This window comes from Xenopus tropicalis, chromosome 6 (genome assembly GCF_000004195.4).
Source record: "Xenopus tropicalis strain Nigerian chromosome 6, UCB_Xtro_10.0, whole genome shotgun sequence".
NCBI classification, from domain to species: Eukaryota; Metazoa; Chordata; class Amphibia; order Anura; family Pipidae; genus Xenopus; species Xenopus tropicalis.
In genome coordinates, this window is record NC_030682.2 from 128594725 (window position 1) to 128609707 (window position 14983).

The 14983-nt window shown below is 40.5% G+C and overlaps 1 protein-coding gene across 2 annotated transcripts in view; it reads right to left on the reverse strand.

The window, feature by feature from the left end:
• The window catches only part of vps13b (vacuolar protein sorting 13 homolog B), a 508026-nt gene that overhangs the window by 221063 nt on the left and 271980 nt on the right, over window positions 1-14983 (reverse strand). The window contains exons 26-28 of one of the 2 annotated variants that reach the window (XM_012965216.3): window positions 4512-4683; window positions 3964-4078; window positions 644-710 (exon numbers count right to left, since the gene is read on the reverse strand). In XM_012965216.3, coding sequence (XP_012820670.2) covers window positions 644-710; window positions 3964-4078; window positions 4512-4683 — 354 coding nt within the window. The remainder of the gene's footprint in view (window positions 1-643; window positions 711-3963; window positions 4079-4511; window positions 4684-14983) is intronic. The other variant, XM_002934409.5, reaches the window with a different exon arrangement.

Genomic DNA, 14983 nt, shown 5'->3' on the forward strand with positions numbered 1-14983 from the left:
ATACTAATCTATACTACTACTCTGGACAACAGTGTCAGACTGGGCCTCCTAGGTCCCACCAAAGAACTTGACATTGAGAGCCCACTCTCACTACAATAAGGTGTAAACAGGGCTAAATGTAATGGTATAGGCTTTGGTGGAAAAAAGAAAGGGCTAATGGTAATTATAATTAGCTTGGCCCACAGGGATATCCTTTGGCACTCGGAAAGGCCAGTCTGACCATGCTGAGCAGAATTCTATTGGCTAAGCCAATAGATATTGACTATTGCTGCCTTTAGTTAGAAGAACATAAACATTTCTTCCCACCAAGATAACCTCAGTGATGAAATGTATGCTAATATTTATTTAGCAATCCAGCAAGTGGCTAACACCATTAGTGGGAATCAGATTGTTTGCAAATCAGAGGAAGAGCAGATTCTATAGATTTAGCATAAAGTCAAGAGTAAAATGATAACAGTAAAATGCATGTCAACTTAGGACCAATGTGTGTGTACATAGGTTGTAGGTTATTATAACATAATAAATAAGTATTGTCTCTGCTGACATCATTTTTGTGTAACCATCATTAGTTATAAAGGATAAGGGATCACATAGGTCAGATTGTAGAAGAGGGATTTGATACAATTGGTTGCAATGGCCTCACCACATTTTTCTCCTTGCACTGTAGCAATATCCCTTGAAAATCGCCTGAGTGCCAGCCATCACCTGGCCTGGAAAAAAATAGTGTTACCCTTATCTGGTTTGTGCAGAAAACTACTACTACTAATACTACTCTAGAAATAAAGGAGAACTCTCCATTCTAACTGTTCCAGAAGGATTACATGTTCTCCATTGAAGAATTCAGGATTTAATTGGCTATCTTGATTGAATACATACTGCAGACCCAACAACCCAGGGCGAATTAGGAAAACATTAACAGGAAGGATGAACATACATTTTTTACTAAATGACTTACATCTTGAACTCAATTTGACATGCCAAGTATCCTCCAGATAATACAAAACAGGAACAATACAATAATTAGTAAGTTGTGTATCTTTCTGGTAGGCACACAGCAGAGTTTGTGATATTTACACACAGCAGTCACCTTTAGTATCTAGTGCCCCAGAAATAACCCCCCTGTAATGCCTTCTCCATTATTAAAGAGAATGTCGGTCATTCTTAAAGGGACAGTTAACATATAAAAAACACACACAGAGAGACTTCACTGCATTGCCAACATTTGACATTATTTTAGGACACACTATTTTTTAAAATCTGTGCATGTGTGCTTGCCCACCGATGCTAACTGATGTCCGTGTACTGTACATTGGTTATCTGACGGTCCATAGACCATACAAGTTAGAAAGTTTTATCTGCTGACGCACCATGATGTAAGGTGCATCGGCAGATCAGGAAGTGAAGGCAGCTGTTCCGATTATTTGTACGCCCTGAATGAAAGACTGAAACCAGGGCCATTCTGCTATATGGGCAAAAGGGGCATTTGCCTAGGGCCCACCAAGACAGGGGCCACTATCGAGACATTTCATCTGCTATAACTTTTGCTGAAGCATACCCCTGAGATGGCAGACCCCTCGTTTTTATCCACTGGGAAACCACAGCAGTTATATATTCAGAACAAAAGACAGAATTTTTCATGTTTTACTATGGCCCTTAGCCCAGAGAGGTGCAGCTGTACCTCAATTTTGCATTGGTAAACAGAGACCATCTCTTTATTGTCTGCCCTATTATATCCTAGATTACCTGCTGGACTAAGTACCACGAAGGTATGAAACGCGTAATGTGAGCTTAAATAAATGTAACGTGTGAGCTTAAATTAACTTTTTCGATTTTACTTAGTTTTTTGAGCTAATACAGACTATTTTTTTCTAACTAAATCCAGAGTGCCTGCCTTTCATATTTTGGATTACCTGCTCGAGGGTAACACTAACACAAATGTATTGAGATGGTTGCAGGGGGCCCGCCAATGAGATCTTTGCCCTGGGACTACTGACACCTTAAATTGGCCATGACATACGATAGAAGGTGGCCAAGTAGTAAAAGAGAGAAGGAGATCGACCCATGTATGGCCGCCATTACTAGTACATATGCGGCCAGCATTAGGCTCATCATGAATATATACCACGCAAAGTATAAAAATAATCAAATACCAAAGCTTGAACATCACCACTTTGGCTCCAAAGCAAATAACAGATAGGAATAAGTGATCTGCCAATGCAAATGAATGCATTTTCTTATGTGTTATTGGTCCTTTAAAACTCGAAAGGAACATCTTGGCAAAAACCGATTCGTTCAGGCAATTATTTTCCAAAAGTGCTGTATTATAACAACTGTATCATGACAGTCAGGGTGATATCTTGGCGAGGCCACAATGATCAAGCCAAATAAGCTGATGCTACAAAAGAGAGTATGCCTGAAAGCCCCAGATGTAGAGAGAATGCAGCAGAGCATTCCAGCAATTATTTCATACTTTTACAGAAAAGTGATACTTGCACGTATCATATGCTAAGCCTTCTGTGAAACACATATGGCTACAGACATGGCAAGTTTTATGATTTGAAGTGAAGCTGTTTTTTAACACAGTTTTGTGATGATGTTATCAGGAGCCTGGACAGTCATTTTTTAATTATATGACTTGGCATTTCTGTGCCTGTGTAGATGGTGTTAATGGCAATAAAATAATTGCAGGTACAGGTATGGAATCTGTTATCCAGAAAGTTCCAATTATGGTTAGGCCATTTTCCATAGACTTCATATTAAGCAAATAATACTAATTTCTGTAATAAAACGGTACCTTGTACTTGATCCCAACTAAGATATAATTACCCCTTATTGGGGGCAGAACAGCCCTATTGGGTTTATTTAATGGTTAAATGATTCCCTTTTCTCTGTAATAATAAAACAGTACCTGTACTTGATCCCAACTAAGATATAATTACCCCTTATTGGGGGCAGAACAGCCCTATTGGGTTTATTTAATGGTTAAATGATTCCCCTTTCTCTGTAATAATAAAACAGAACCTTGTACTTGATCCCAACTAAGATATAATTACCCCTTATTGGGGGCAGAACAGCCCTATTGGGTTTATTTAATGGTTAAATGATTCCCTTTTCTCTGTAATAATAAAACAGTACCTGTACTTGATCCCAACTAAGATATAATTACCCCTTATTGGGGGCAGAACAGCCCTATTGGGTTTATTTAATGGTTAAATGATTCCCTTTTCTCTGTAATAATAAAACAGTACCTTGTACTTGATCCCAACTAAGATATAATTACCCCTTATTGGGGGCAGAACAGCCCTATTGGGTTTATTTAATGGTTAAATGATTCCCTTTTCTCTGTAATAATAAAACAGAACCTTGTACTTGATCCCAACTAAGATATAATTAATCCTTATTGGAGGCAAATCTTACTGGTTATAATTAATGCTTAAATTATTTTTTAGTAGACAAAGTATGGAGATTCAGTTTACAGAAAGATCCCCTATCTGGAAAATGCCCATGTATTGAGCATTCTGGATAACAAGTCCCATATCTGTATATTATTTATAATATTTGTTATTCAGTAAAATGAGAAAACTGGTCAAGATTCTGAATATTAACTTGTCTCAAATGGTCAGAAGTCTATATATGAAGATGCTGTTTTAACAGTCATTCTTCAGTTATAGTTCTGGGAAATTCAAACCTATCAAAATGTACATATGAACAAAGCACAGCCAATGGCTGCATAGACATAAATCTAATACAGTCGGTGGTGGCACAGAAATACTGGTGCCCCCATGTATAATTCATCATTTGTGCAAACAAGAGTGTATACTGAGCATCTCACAGTCGGATTTCATTCCTCGGAGGGTCTCTGAGAGATCTGAATATATTTATATCCACCTGGGGATATTTATTGACAACAGTCTATGACAATAGTCTATAAAGTTGCCCAGTGAGTCTCCCCAAGCAAATTACCTGCTCCTGTAGTGATCAATGTTAAAGCTCTCGATTTTGCACTTGACCTTTGTGTACACATCCTGGACATCCACAGACGCATTAAGGTCTTCAAGCTCACTGACTACACATATCTCTGCAACATTAGATAAGAGAAGGGGGGGGTCAAAGCATATTTACATACTGAGTCAAGAAAAGGTGGCCATACACAGCCAAACCTGTGCAGTATCTATATTAGTCTGCAGACAGAGAGACATGATGCCATATAAATGGCTATAGGCTTGCATGGCATGTTCCTTCCATTGATGTTTTCATTTAAGCTGACAGCCTAAATTATCAGAAGTGCAAGAAGTGAATGAAGAAGAGCTTCTAATGCTGCATAAACTGGACAGATAGTCAATCACCTGACATGAGTGCATGATATTTTTATATATGGGCAGTATAGTCATAATCAGCCAAACTGCCCAAAAAGATCTGGGCATGTATGGTCAACTAAAAGCCTAGATTAGCAATGCACCAGATGAAAGAAATTAACTGCAAAGCTAGAGTCAAAGAAGAAAGGTGCATACTTCCGCCTTTAATTCCAGGATCCAAGGAAAAGAGTTTTACAGTAATTTTGGGCAGCATCCATTGCATCCACAGACTGACCCGGCCACTGGATACTCCAATATTGCTGGTTGTTTGCTCCAGGGTCACAGAGTCAGAGAAAGGGGAATCCTCAGCAGCCTGGAGAGAGTCCCCCTGGATAATGGAAAAACAGAAGACCAGTCAAAAACAACAAAATGCATACTGTGGTGGCAAGTGTACATCAATGGCACACTAGCTGTATTGAGGGGCACTCCTTGTGCACTATAGATCTACTATAACCTCAGTCATTTGTAGGGTAATAATTATTGGTCTAGGGCTATTCCGAGCTCTTCAGTTGTCATAATGGGACTGCAAGTTGATCCACTGAGTTTCATTTGGCTATAAACTCGCTATACACGCACCAATTTCATCATAGGAAACAGTTTTGTTTTTGTGTGATTTTCGGACAGTGTGTGGGCTTCGAATTATTGTCCCTATAATTTTTGTACGATGGTGATCGGGCGTTTAGTCGATCAGACAGGCTAGAAAACTTTGGTCGGATAACGATAAAATCTGAGCATGTATTGTGTATTGTGACTTTACTTTCATTTTCAGATTTAGCCCTGCTTAGTGCAAATCACTGAAACTGCAGATATATCTTACTAAAAGCAACTGAACTTGTGTAACTCTGCCCCTTTACACAGCTGCACCACTGGGATTTCTCTGTTGCTTGAGGGGTTGCTGGCTAGACTGGCTCTCCCATCCTTTGTTTCTATTTTACTTCTCTTTCCAAGTTTAATAAAAACAAGGTATACAGATATGGTTGACAGGGTGCAGTGTTGGGCGGTGATGGGTGAGGGGGTGTCTCCATTATGCAATATAAAAATACTTTGTGTGTCCCCACCCTTGAACCCTAGGTACATAGCTATGTAGTCGCCAGTAAATTTGTCCTTCACCCCTGTCCCACCTCCTATTCCTTTACCCAGCTCCCCTTCTTGCCTGCCATGCTCCGTATTTACATCATGACCCCGCCCTGAAATCACAGACCTGCCCCCTTGTGGAATTGCCCCTCCCACCCTTACCAATAAGAAGGGGGCAACCCTAGTCAGACACAATGGCTGAACTAAAACTGCAAGTTAAGATATTTTAAATAAGCAAAAAATGCATTCTCTTAAAGAAACAGTAACACCACAAAAAGAATGTGTGTTATAGTAATTATAATATGAGCAATGGTTAAGGAGAACTAATTAACTGATAAAAAACTGAAAACGAGTTCTAATCAGTGTTAGTGGGAGCTGTAGGAAGGCGTAAGAGCACGGGCTGGACGCACAAGCAATAACTGGACACAGTTTTCACCAGATATGCAGTGGAAACAAACAGAATGTTAAACAGTGGATTGCAGGCGGAACCAATTACCCTTTCATCAGGTCTCTTAGGTATGTTAAAAACCTTAAGAGAAATACAAATTTGAGTGATGGAACCTAAATCAAACACACATCAAGTAAACAAAATGAGGTTTACGTGACATCCGTAACCTCTACTGTACTGAGTCATAACTGTTTACCGTATTAGCATGATACGAGATAGCAGCATTCGGAATGCTAGGCAAGATATTTCATTATACAGTAGGATGTAATCCGTGGCTAGAACATTCTGCTATCTCTGCCAAGCTCACAGGCTGCGGAACTGCAATACACAGAAAGTACAGCCTCGCAGCACAACGCAGCATTAATACTCACATTCTGCATCTACTTGGAGCAGAAAACTCTGTACTGCATTATGAGCCCCAATAAAATTGAAACAGGCCTGTAGGTGACAATCTGATCAGCAACTGCCCTGGCTGTACTTTAAACCCATTGGGTAAACTTCAATCATGAGCAAATTACAATCATAGGAGCGATCCTGGGCCTTTTTCCCAGAATTCCTTCTACTTTACATACAAATCACTTCGGTGTCTCCTCAACCAAAATGCTTTTCTCATGGACTCTTGGGAAAATTCCATTCTTTGCAACACCACAACAGTCCAGGCCCCCCAACGATTGGTCTTCTGTATGGCATTAAAGCCAGTGTCAATCACACAGCCTGGTGCCCTAGTGCCCTTTATTTTGCTCTTCAGCAGCTTTATTTCGAAGTATAATCAGAATGTCAGCATTACTTACAATGCATGGATTGCCATTCCATGATTTCAGTCAGAATTATTTGTTTCTAAGAATGAAGTGAAATCTAGCTCATTTTATTTCCATTGTTTTGCTCACAATAACAGCAGTAATTGTCAAAAGGGACCCAGGTACATATTCCAGGTAGATATTGCCTATGACTGTCCTACCCCAGCTCTGCCCTCCTTCTGTGCTTTCTGCTCAGCTGCTTCAGACATATATGGAAGGACTTTAGGTGACAATTTTATACAATTCAATGGAGCTAACTACAGGTAGCAAATGACTGCGCCCTTGCAGATACACTGGGTAACCAAAGCGCTCTCCATCCATTATAAGCTGCTAATAATATCACAATAATCAGTTCTACTGTTATCTGATTATGTTTTTTAAATCTGTTATTCTAAGGAAACTTGCAAATTATATTGACTTTTTTTACAAAAAAAAAATCAATAAAAGTTTAAAGGTGATTTTAATTTATAAAACTAGATAATTACAAACTGCATAACGAATAAACTTGGCTAAAACAGCACAGGCAAGAAGTTTTGTGTTGCGACACTGGCAAAAAGTATATTATTTGATCTTAAAGGGGCAGGTTTCATTGCTTTTAGGGACTGTCTTCAGTACTTTTGATTCAAGACATGACCCTGATGTCATGATGATAATGACGGTGATGTAATAGTGAACCAGACAGAAGGATAAGCAAGAAACAGATGGTATCACTTGCAGAATAACCTTCATGGATGGGCCAGATCAAGGGTGTCAAGTCTACATGCAGAGGGGATAGCACCCTAAATTGGTTTAACATAAAGGCAGACTGTAAAGAACATTCATTTTTTTTTTTTACAAAAATCAGCGAATTTTAAAGACAACCACTCTGGAATCCCCAAAGCCTTAAAGGGAACATAAACCCAAAAATGAAAAGTTGCCTATTGAAAGAAGATAATATCCAATATACAATCAGTAAATATTCAAAATTACAGTTGAAAACAGTATTTAGCTGTCCCTTACTGTATCTCTTTAATGTTTTTTTCCCACAGGCCTGTCAGCTGGTTTCTGCTACATTGTTTCAAGAGTCAGAACAACCAGGACACATACACACACGACCATACAGATACTGCTGTCAATAGCAGTTACATTCACAATAGTAAACTTCTAACAACTGAAAAGTATAATGAGTGCAAATGTATACTAGAAAATGGTTTAGATTACATTTTTATTCATTAGTTTGGGGCAGATTTCTCAAAATGTGAGTTTAGAGCTTAATACATAAAAACCCATGTTCTATTCATTCCTATGGGATTTTTAGAAGCAAATTTATCAATGAGTGAAAAATCCCATTGGAATGAACAGAATGTGAGTTTTTATGTATTAAGCTCTAAACTCACATTTTGTTAACTCTGCCTCTTTATGTTGGGTTTACATCCCCTGTTAGATACACAAGTGGCTTATTTTGCACATTTACTACTTTTAACGAACATAGCAAATGTTAACGAGGGCGTCAGTATGTCTGTATATTATGCACTGAGGGGTGGCTGTTGTCTGGGCCTGCACCATAGCAGAGAAGAGCTGCTGGTACAAACCATTTCAGAAAAACTCGCTTTTTATATTACAGGTATCGGACTGGAAACCTATTATCTAGAAAGCTCCGAATTACAGAAAGCCTGTCTCCCATAGACTCCATTTTAATCAAGTAATTCAGATTTTTAAAATTAATTTCCTTTAACTGTACCTTGTATTTGATCCCAGCTAGGATAAAATGGATCCTTATTGGATGCAAAGCAATCCTATTGGATTTAATTAATGTTTTATTGTTTTTTTCAGTAGACTTAAGGTATTATGGAAAGACCCCTTATCCAAAATACCCTTGGTCCCAAGCATTCTGGATAATGGGTCCTATACCTGTATATATATATATATACATACATACACTTATTTATATAATGACCAACAGATGACCCATACTTCTCTGGGACTTTGAGTTTGAAATTCTGACAGACCAGATATGTTTTCTGTGTTGCTAAATGGCCCATTAGTTGGGAATCGCAGGGTTATATATACAACAGGGTTAACAACATACCCAAAAGGGCATTCTTTGCAATTACACCTAATTCGAGTGGAAATATTAGGAGCCATGTAGTGCAAGAGGTACTTACATACAACTCCACTTAAAGCGAGTGCCCTGCGCGGACACCTGGGGTATAAAAATATCGCTCTATATTTACCAGTCTTTCATCTTAATTATCAAGGACTAAACTGTCTATATTGTGCAGACACTTGGGGTGTAAAGAATACCAAAGCCGTTCAGCATCATTAGTCAGTTTGTGATGTATCACTATTTGCAGCCATTGCGCTTTTCCCCCTGTATTATTCACACGGGGGCTCCATGGGTGGTCCCACTCCAGCCATGCATCAGGTTGGTAAGTGTTGTATACTTCTAAAGCAATTACAATGTTAAAAATTAGAATAAACACACTTAAGCTCCCTGTTGGAAAAAGTTCACTGCCGAGAAGCAAATGAGAGGGGGCGTTAACCCTTCGACTGCTGGAGAGGTCAGCAAATGAAAGTGTGTGTATTCTTTCTGTAAGCCCCCATGTCAGGCCCAGAGCCGTGCACATCCTGTAAAGCCAAACTTCATAAGCGACTGTATACTAGAAGAGCGGGCTCATGTGTCCTGTGTTTATTCTCCCTGTAAACACAGATATGTGATATAATCCATAATTCCTTTGTACATGCACATTACTTATCGCTTCTATTGCACCCGGAAACCTACCCAGGAATGAATGAGCTTTTAGGCCAGAAAATGAAAGACATCCCTAGGCAGTGGGTGAACATCATTATTGCAAAAGGAAACAAAAACCTATGCCTTTAGTTTTGGTTGGGCTCAGCAATACATGATTCTTTTTGGGCAGTTTTTTTGCCATGAGCAGAGGAGTCCAACTTTTTGGGCCAATGATATCACAGATAGGCCACTTGATATTAAAATGGCTATGTTATACAAACCCACAGACAGGCAGTGAGGCAAAAATATGGCTTGAAGGGCCTACAGTCCATCATATGGCCTTGGTTTTTCAACGGCCCAGTGCAGAGAACCCAATCTATCCCCTAGAATCCTGCTACAGCTCTTGGGCTGACTTTGAGCATTACACATATTAGAAATTGTCTGACAATCAGGCAATCAGCCCCATGGAACAGCTCTCCTATGGCCACCTTACTCCCCATACATTATAGCAGGGGTCCCCAACCTTACTCGTAAGCCACAGTCAAATGTAAAAAAGATTATATGCATTATATGAACAAATAGCGATGGGCTACTCCCTGGGGAACACTCATCCAATACGTGTAAAAGTGGCTGGGGCCCCAGTGCACCTGCAAAAATAGCAATTTCACTTTTTTCACACTAGGTATTTAGATGTAACACCATGTGCCTATGGGTAGGATGCAGTTTAACAAGAGCGTTGCAGAGTGGCACTCTTGATTTAATGCTAAAAAAATTTTAATACACATATCTTGTCATTTTAACAAGATTTGGGTGAAGGGGTTCACTCTTGGCTGCACCCCAATAGCAGTCCTCTGAATCCCACCTTGATTATTATTAATATTACGAAATAATGATTGCCCTGTAGCCTCACAGATGCCTACACCGCCAGTGCAGATCCAGCCGCCTGGATAGTGACGTGCACGCACAGTACAGTTTTCCCACACCTTCCCAAGTCAAGTCGCAAAATAAGCAGTTTAATTCTTTCACTGATGCTCTGCAAATTGGCCCAAATACTTTAGTTTATTTTCCTAGCAGAATTTATCTTTGTTCATCAGGAAGAAAAAAAAACACATGAGGTCTTCATCCTTGGCCCTGCTCAAGGCCCCTAGATGATCACAGTGGTCGGCCACACTGGTTCTATGGCTTATCAAAATAACTCCGGCTTCTTGTTCAATCACTGACTTTCCCCAAGGACTAAACACTTCGACCACTGTTTTGTGCCTGTGTAAACAGTAACAAGTGGTGCGTCTTGCCTTTGCTTTAGCTGCCCTAATTTGAGATTTGAACGTGATGGGGGGGGGGGGGGGAGATTAACTCTTTCTCGGCTTTCCAGGTCACTATTGTAGTTCTACCCCTATGTGTCCCCCCCAGCCACACACATATGCACCACCCAGAGTGAAGTGCAGGAAGTAATGGGGTCCTGACTGTTCACTGGTGCACACACAGGAGTTCAATGCTCACCATAAACTTGTCAGCGTGAAAAGAATTACTTGCAGCTTAAAATATAAATCATCTAGGGATATTGTAAGCAAATGCCTTTTTTCCCCCTCCAATTCAATGTAAACAAGTGGTCGGATATCTTCTCCGCCTCTCTCCATGGCAAAAAATCATCTAAAGTTCACTACACTTGAAAGAAGACTTTGAAAAATAAGCAGGCGGCCTCCTCCTCCTCCCCAGAACAGACTATGCTTTCTATGCAGAATGTGCAGAGTTCAATAAATTCATAAATAAGGGCAAGGGGAAACTATTTTTGTTTGACAGTGATCAAGGTTTTAAAAGCAAATGGGAAGAACGCATAAACAATACTTGGGGGGAAAAAAAAAGAGCAAAGTTAAACGTACCCCAAGGCACACTGAACATACAAACAGCTAAATGAGGTTGCTTCACGGTGAATTTCAATGTCTCCATACGGCAACTCTGGAAACAGAACCAACCGGTGGCGAGGGGGGGGGGGGGAGCAATATGAAGAAAAGCCTCACAATGTAATTAACACTGTAAGTACTGAGAAAAAGCGAGGATCTATGTATATTTGTATTTATATAGTGCTACTTGTGAATGCAGCTTGGTACAGTAGAACGAGCGTCTTTTGCTTTTTCCTAAGGAGAAATGACATGTATGAATTAGATTTAATTACACCGTTGCATTGAGGCAGCATTTATCTTCCTGTATAAGTCATAGGAAGTGAATACTGACAAGCCAGAAACGGGTAGTTCACCTTTAAGCTAACTTTTAGTTATAGAATGGCCATTTCTCAGCAACTAATCAAATGGTCTTTATTTTTTATTTTTTTGAGTTTAAGAACTATTTGTTCTGCCTCTTTCCTGTTTTCAAATGAGGGTCACTGACCCCAGCAGCCAAAAAACTGTTGCTCTGTGAGGCTACAAGTTTGATTTCACTTTATTACTTGTCTTTCTATTGAGGCCCTCAATTCATATTCCAGTCTCTCTTTCAAACCACTGCCTGATTGATAAGGTAAATTGGACCCTAGCAATCAGATAGCTGTTGAAATTCAATACTGGATGATACTGGCTGAAAAGTCAAATAATTCAAAAAGACCAATTGCAAATTGTCTCAGAACAGCATTTTCTACATCATACTAAAAATTCATTTACATGTGAACAAATTCAAAACCAAATGCAAAACAAAGTATGCTTAGACAATGACTATTCACTGAATTAAGTCTGAAAAAGGGGGTATAGAGTCTCTAAGTAAAAAGCTTGCCTTTAATGCTCCTACTGGGCACTCATGGACAGAAAAACGGTTGGCAGCCATTAGCTTTATGTTGCTTTAGATGGTGCATGGAAGTAATGAACATTTATCACAGTTCTGTTGACAGAAAATCAAGAGATTATGGAAAATACATGGTTCTATAGTGAACTGAAGGCTTCTCTACGGACAGTGCTAAGCTTTTGGTGTCTCTACTGAGAAGAGCAATAAATCACAACACACAATGAGAATAAACAATGTTTATGAAATCACCTCCTTCCAGTCAATTAATGTGCCGCTCTCCTGAGCCAATCAGCAGGGTCATTAAGTGCATGTCATGCGTAGCCTGTGTATGCCCAACTGACCCTGCCTCTCTAGCAGCGCCCAGTATGCTCAGGGTATAGAGCATGGCAGTGCTCAGTATGCTCAGGGTATAGAGCCTGGCAGTGCTCAGTATGCTCAGGGTATAAAGCCTGGCAGTGCCCAGTATGCTCAGGGTATAGAGCCTGGCAGTGCCCAGTATGCTCAGGGTATAGAGCCTGGCAGTGCCCAGTATGCTCAGGGTATAGAGCATGGCAGTGCCCAGTATGCTCAGGGTATAGAGCCTGGCAGCACCCAGTATGCTCAGGGTATAGAGCATGGCAGTGCCCAGTATGCTCAGGGTATAGAGCCTGGCAGTGCCCAGTATGTTTAGGGTATAGAGCCTGGCAGCGCCCAGTATGCTCAGGGTATAGAGCCTGGCAGCGCCCAGTATGCTCAGGGTATAGAGCCTGGCAGCGCCCAGTATGCTCAGGGTATAGAGCATGGCAGCCCCCAGTATGCTCAGGGTATAGAGCCTGGCAGCGCCCAGTATGCTCAGGGTATAGAGCCTGGCAGCACCCAGTATGCTCAGGGTATAGAGCATGGCAGCGCCCAGTATGCTCAGGGTATAGAGCCTGTCAGCGCCCAGTATGCTCAGGGTATAGAGCCTGGCAGTGCCCAGTATGCTCAGGGTATAGAGCCTGGCAGTGCCCAGTATGCTCAGGGTATAGAGCCTGGCAGTGCCCAGTATGCTCAGGGTATAGAGCCTAGCAGTGCCCAGTATGCTCAGGGTATAGAGCATGGCAGTGCCCAGTATGCTCAGGGTATAGAGCATGGCAGTGCCCAGTATGCTCAGGGTATAGAGCCTGGCAGTGCCCAGTATGCTCAGGGTATAGAGCCTGGCAGTGCCCAGTATGCTCAGGGTATAGAGCCTGGCAGTGCCCAGTATGCTCAGGGTATAGAGCCTGGCAGTGCCCAGTATGCTCAGGGTATAGAGCCTGGCAGTGCCCAGTATGCTCAGGGTATAGAGCATGGCAGCGCCCAGTATGCTCAGGGTATAGAGCCTGGCAGAGCCCAGTATGCTCAGGGTATAGAGCATGGCAGCACTCAAAGCCAACAATCCTGCATAGAGAGACACTAACTGATATTGTGCATGATTTATGGCTACTGATTATTTCCCTTTCCGGTTCTTACTTTTGTTTTGTGGCATTTTCTATAGAAAAAAAAATATCAAGATGATTTGCTTTTTAACTTTTTAAGTGGCATAACTCGATATCATGATATTAATGTATGGAGGTTGATCTGTTTTACCATTATTTATTAAAACTGTTTATAAACTAGGGACTCATGGGGCCCTCCCGCAGCCACGGGGTCTACTTCCTCTGTTGTTTCGCCCCTGAAATTTAATGATAATGTTAATACTTACATGAGAAAGTGGCAATATCTTCCTAATTTCTATTATAAAACTCTAACAACAAAAGTGTTTTTCTTCCTCCGACCTACCTCCTCTTGGTCACCCTGCACACAGGGTAATTTGATTAAATGGACATGAGCCCCTAAACTACAGCCTTGGCATTGAGAGAAGGAGCAGGCCATGATATAGACGGCTAGTGATTTGTTTTAGTATCTTTTCCTCAACAAAAAGTGAGTCGGCAGAACCAAGAATTTGGAAATTGAAATTAAATATTAAATAAATTAAATATTTTTGTTTTGCGCAAGAAATGTATACAGTATATGTTTTTTAATTAAAACATGAAATGTGAAGCACATTCAGGGCAAATCCTATCCACTGAAATATATATGAAAAGGATTCAGCTTCTTTTGGAAAAATTTTAGCAGCAATCTAACAATAAATAAGCCCTTTACTTTTCTAGTGTTTTGTGATCGGGAAGAGCTGAGGTTTGGGAAATTTCCAACCCTCATTAAGTTGCAGCTAACCTGCTGATAATAGCTGTTGGGGGAATCTGCGATTTGTAGTTCTATAACAAATAGATACTTACAGTTTTTGCCTTCCCGAGGGGAAGGGAGAACCAAATCCATCACTTTTCATATATGTATCATGGTCAGTACCAGTGTAATTACTTTCTGCCATAGGTTAGTTGACAGTTACTAGGCTTTGTGCCCACCCTTGGCATAGACTTCATAATAAGATATCTGCCATCCATTGAGCTTCTGTTCCATAATAAAGGAGCCCTCCAGTGGTTGCGGCAACATATGCACTGAAGTTATTATTAGTGGAGACAATGAGATGGGTAGAATGTACTGTAAATCAAAGACTGCATAAAGAGAGCACAAGGCACAAATCAGCTCTTACTGGATCTGAGTGCAACATTCAGAAGTTGTGCCGAAGCTCCACATTCACAACTCATAAACAGCTTTTATCTTCTCTCTAATAAACAAAAAGAATTTTCCATGCTTGTACAGAGAGGGCAGTGTGTTTTACGGCCATAAAATAACTGCTGATAAAAGGTTTCTTGAGAGAGTTTGGCAAGATAGAGGAGACGTTGTCTGGCTGGAACTGCAGGAGAAGGAATCCAAAAAGCAATATTTCCTG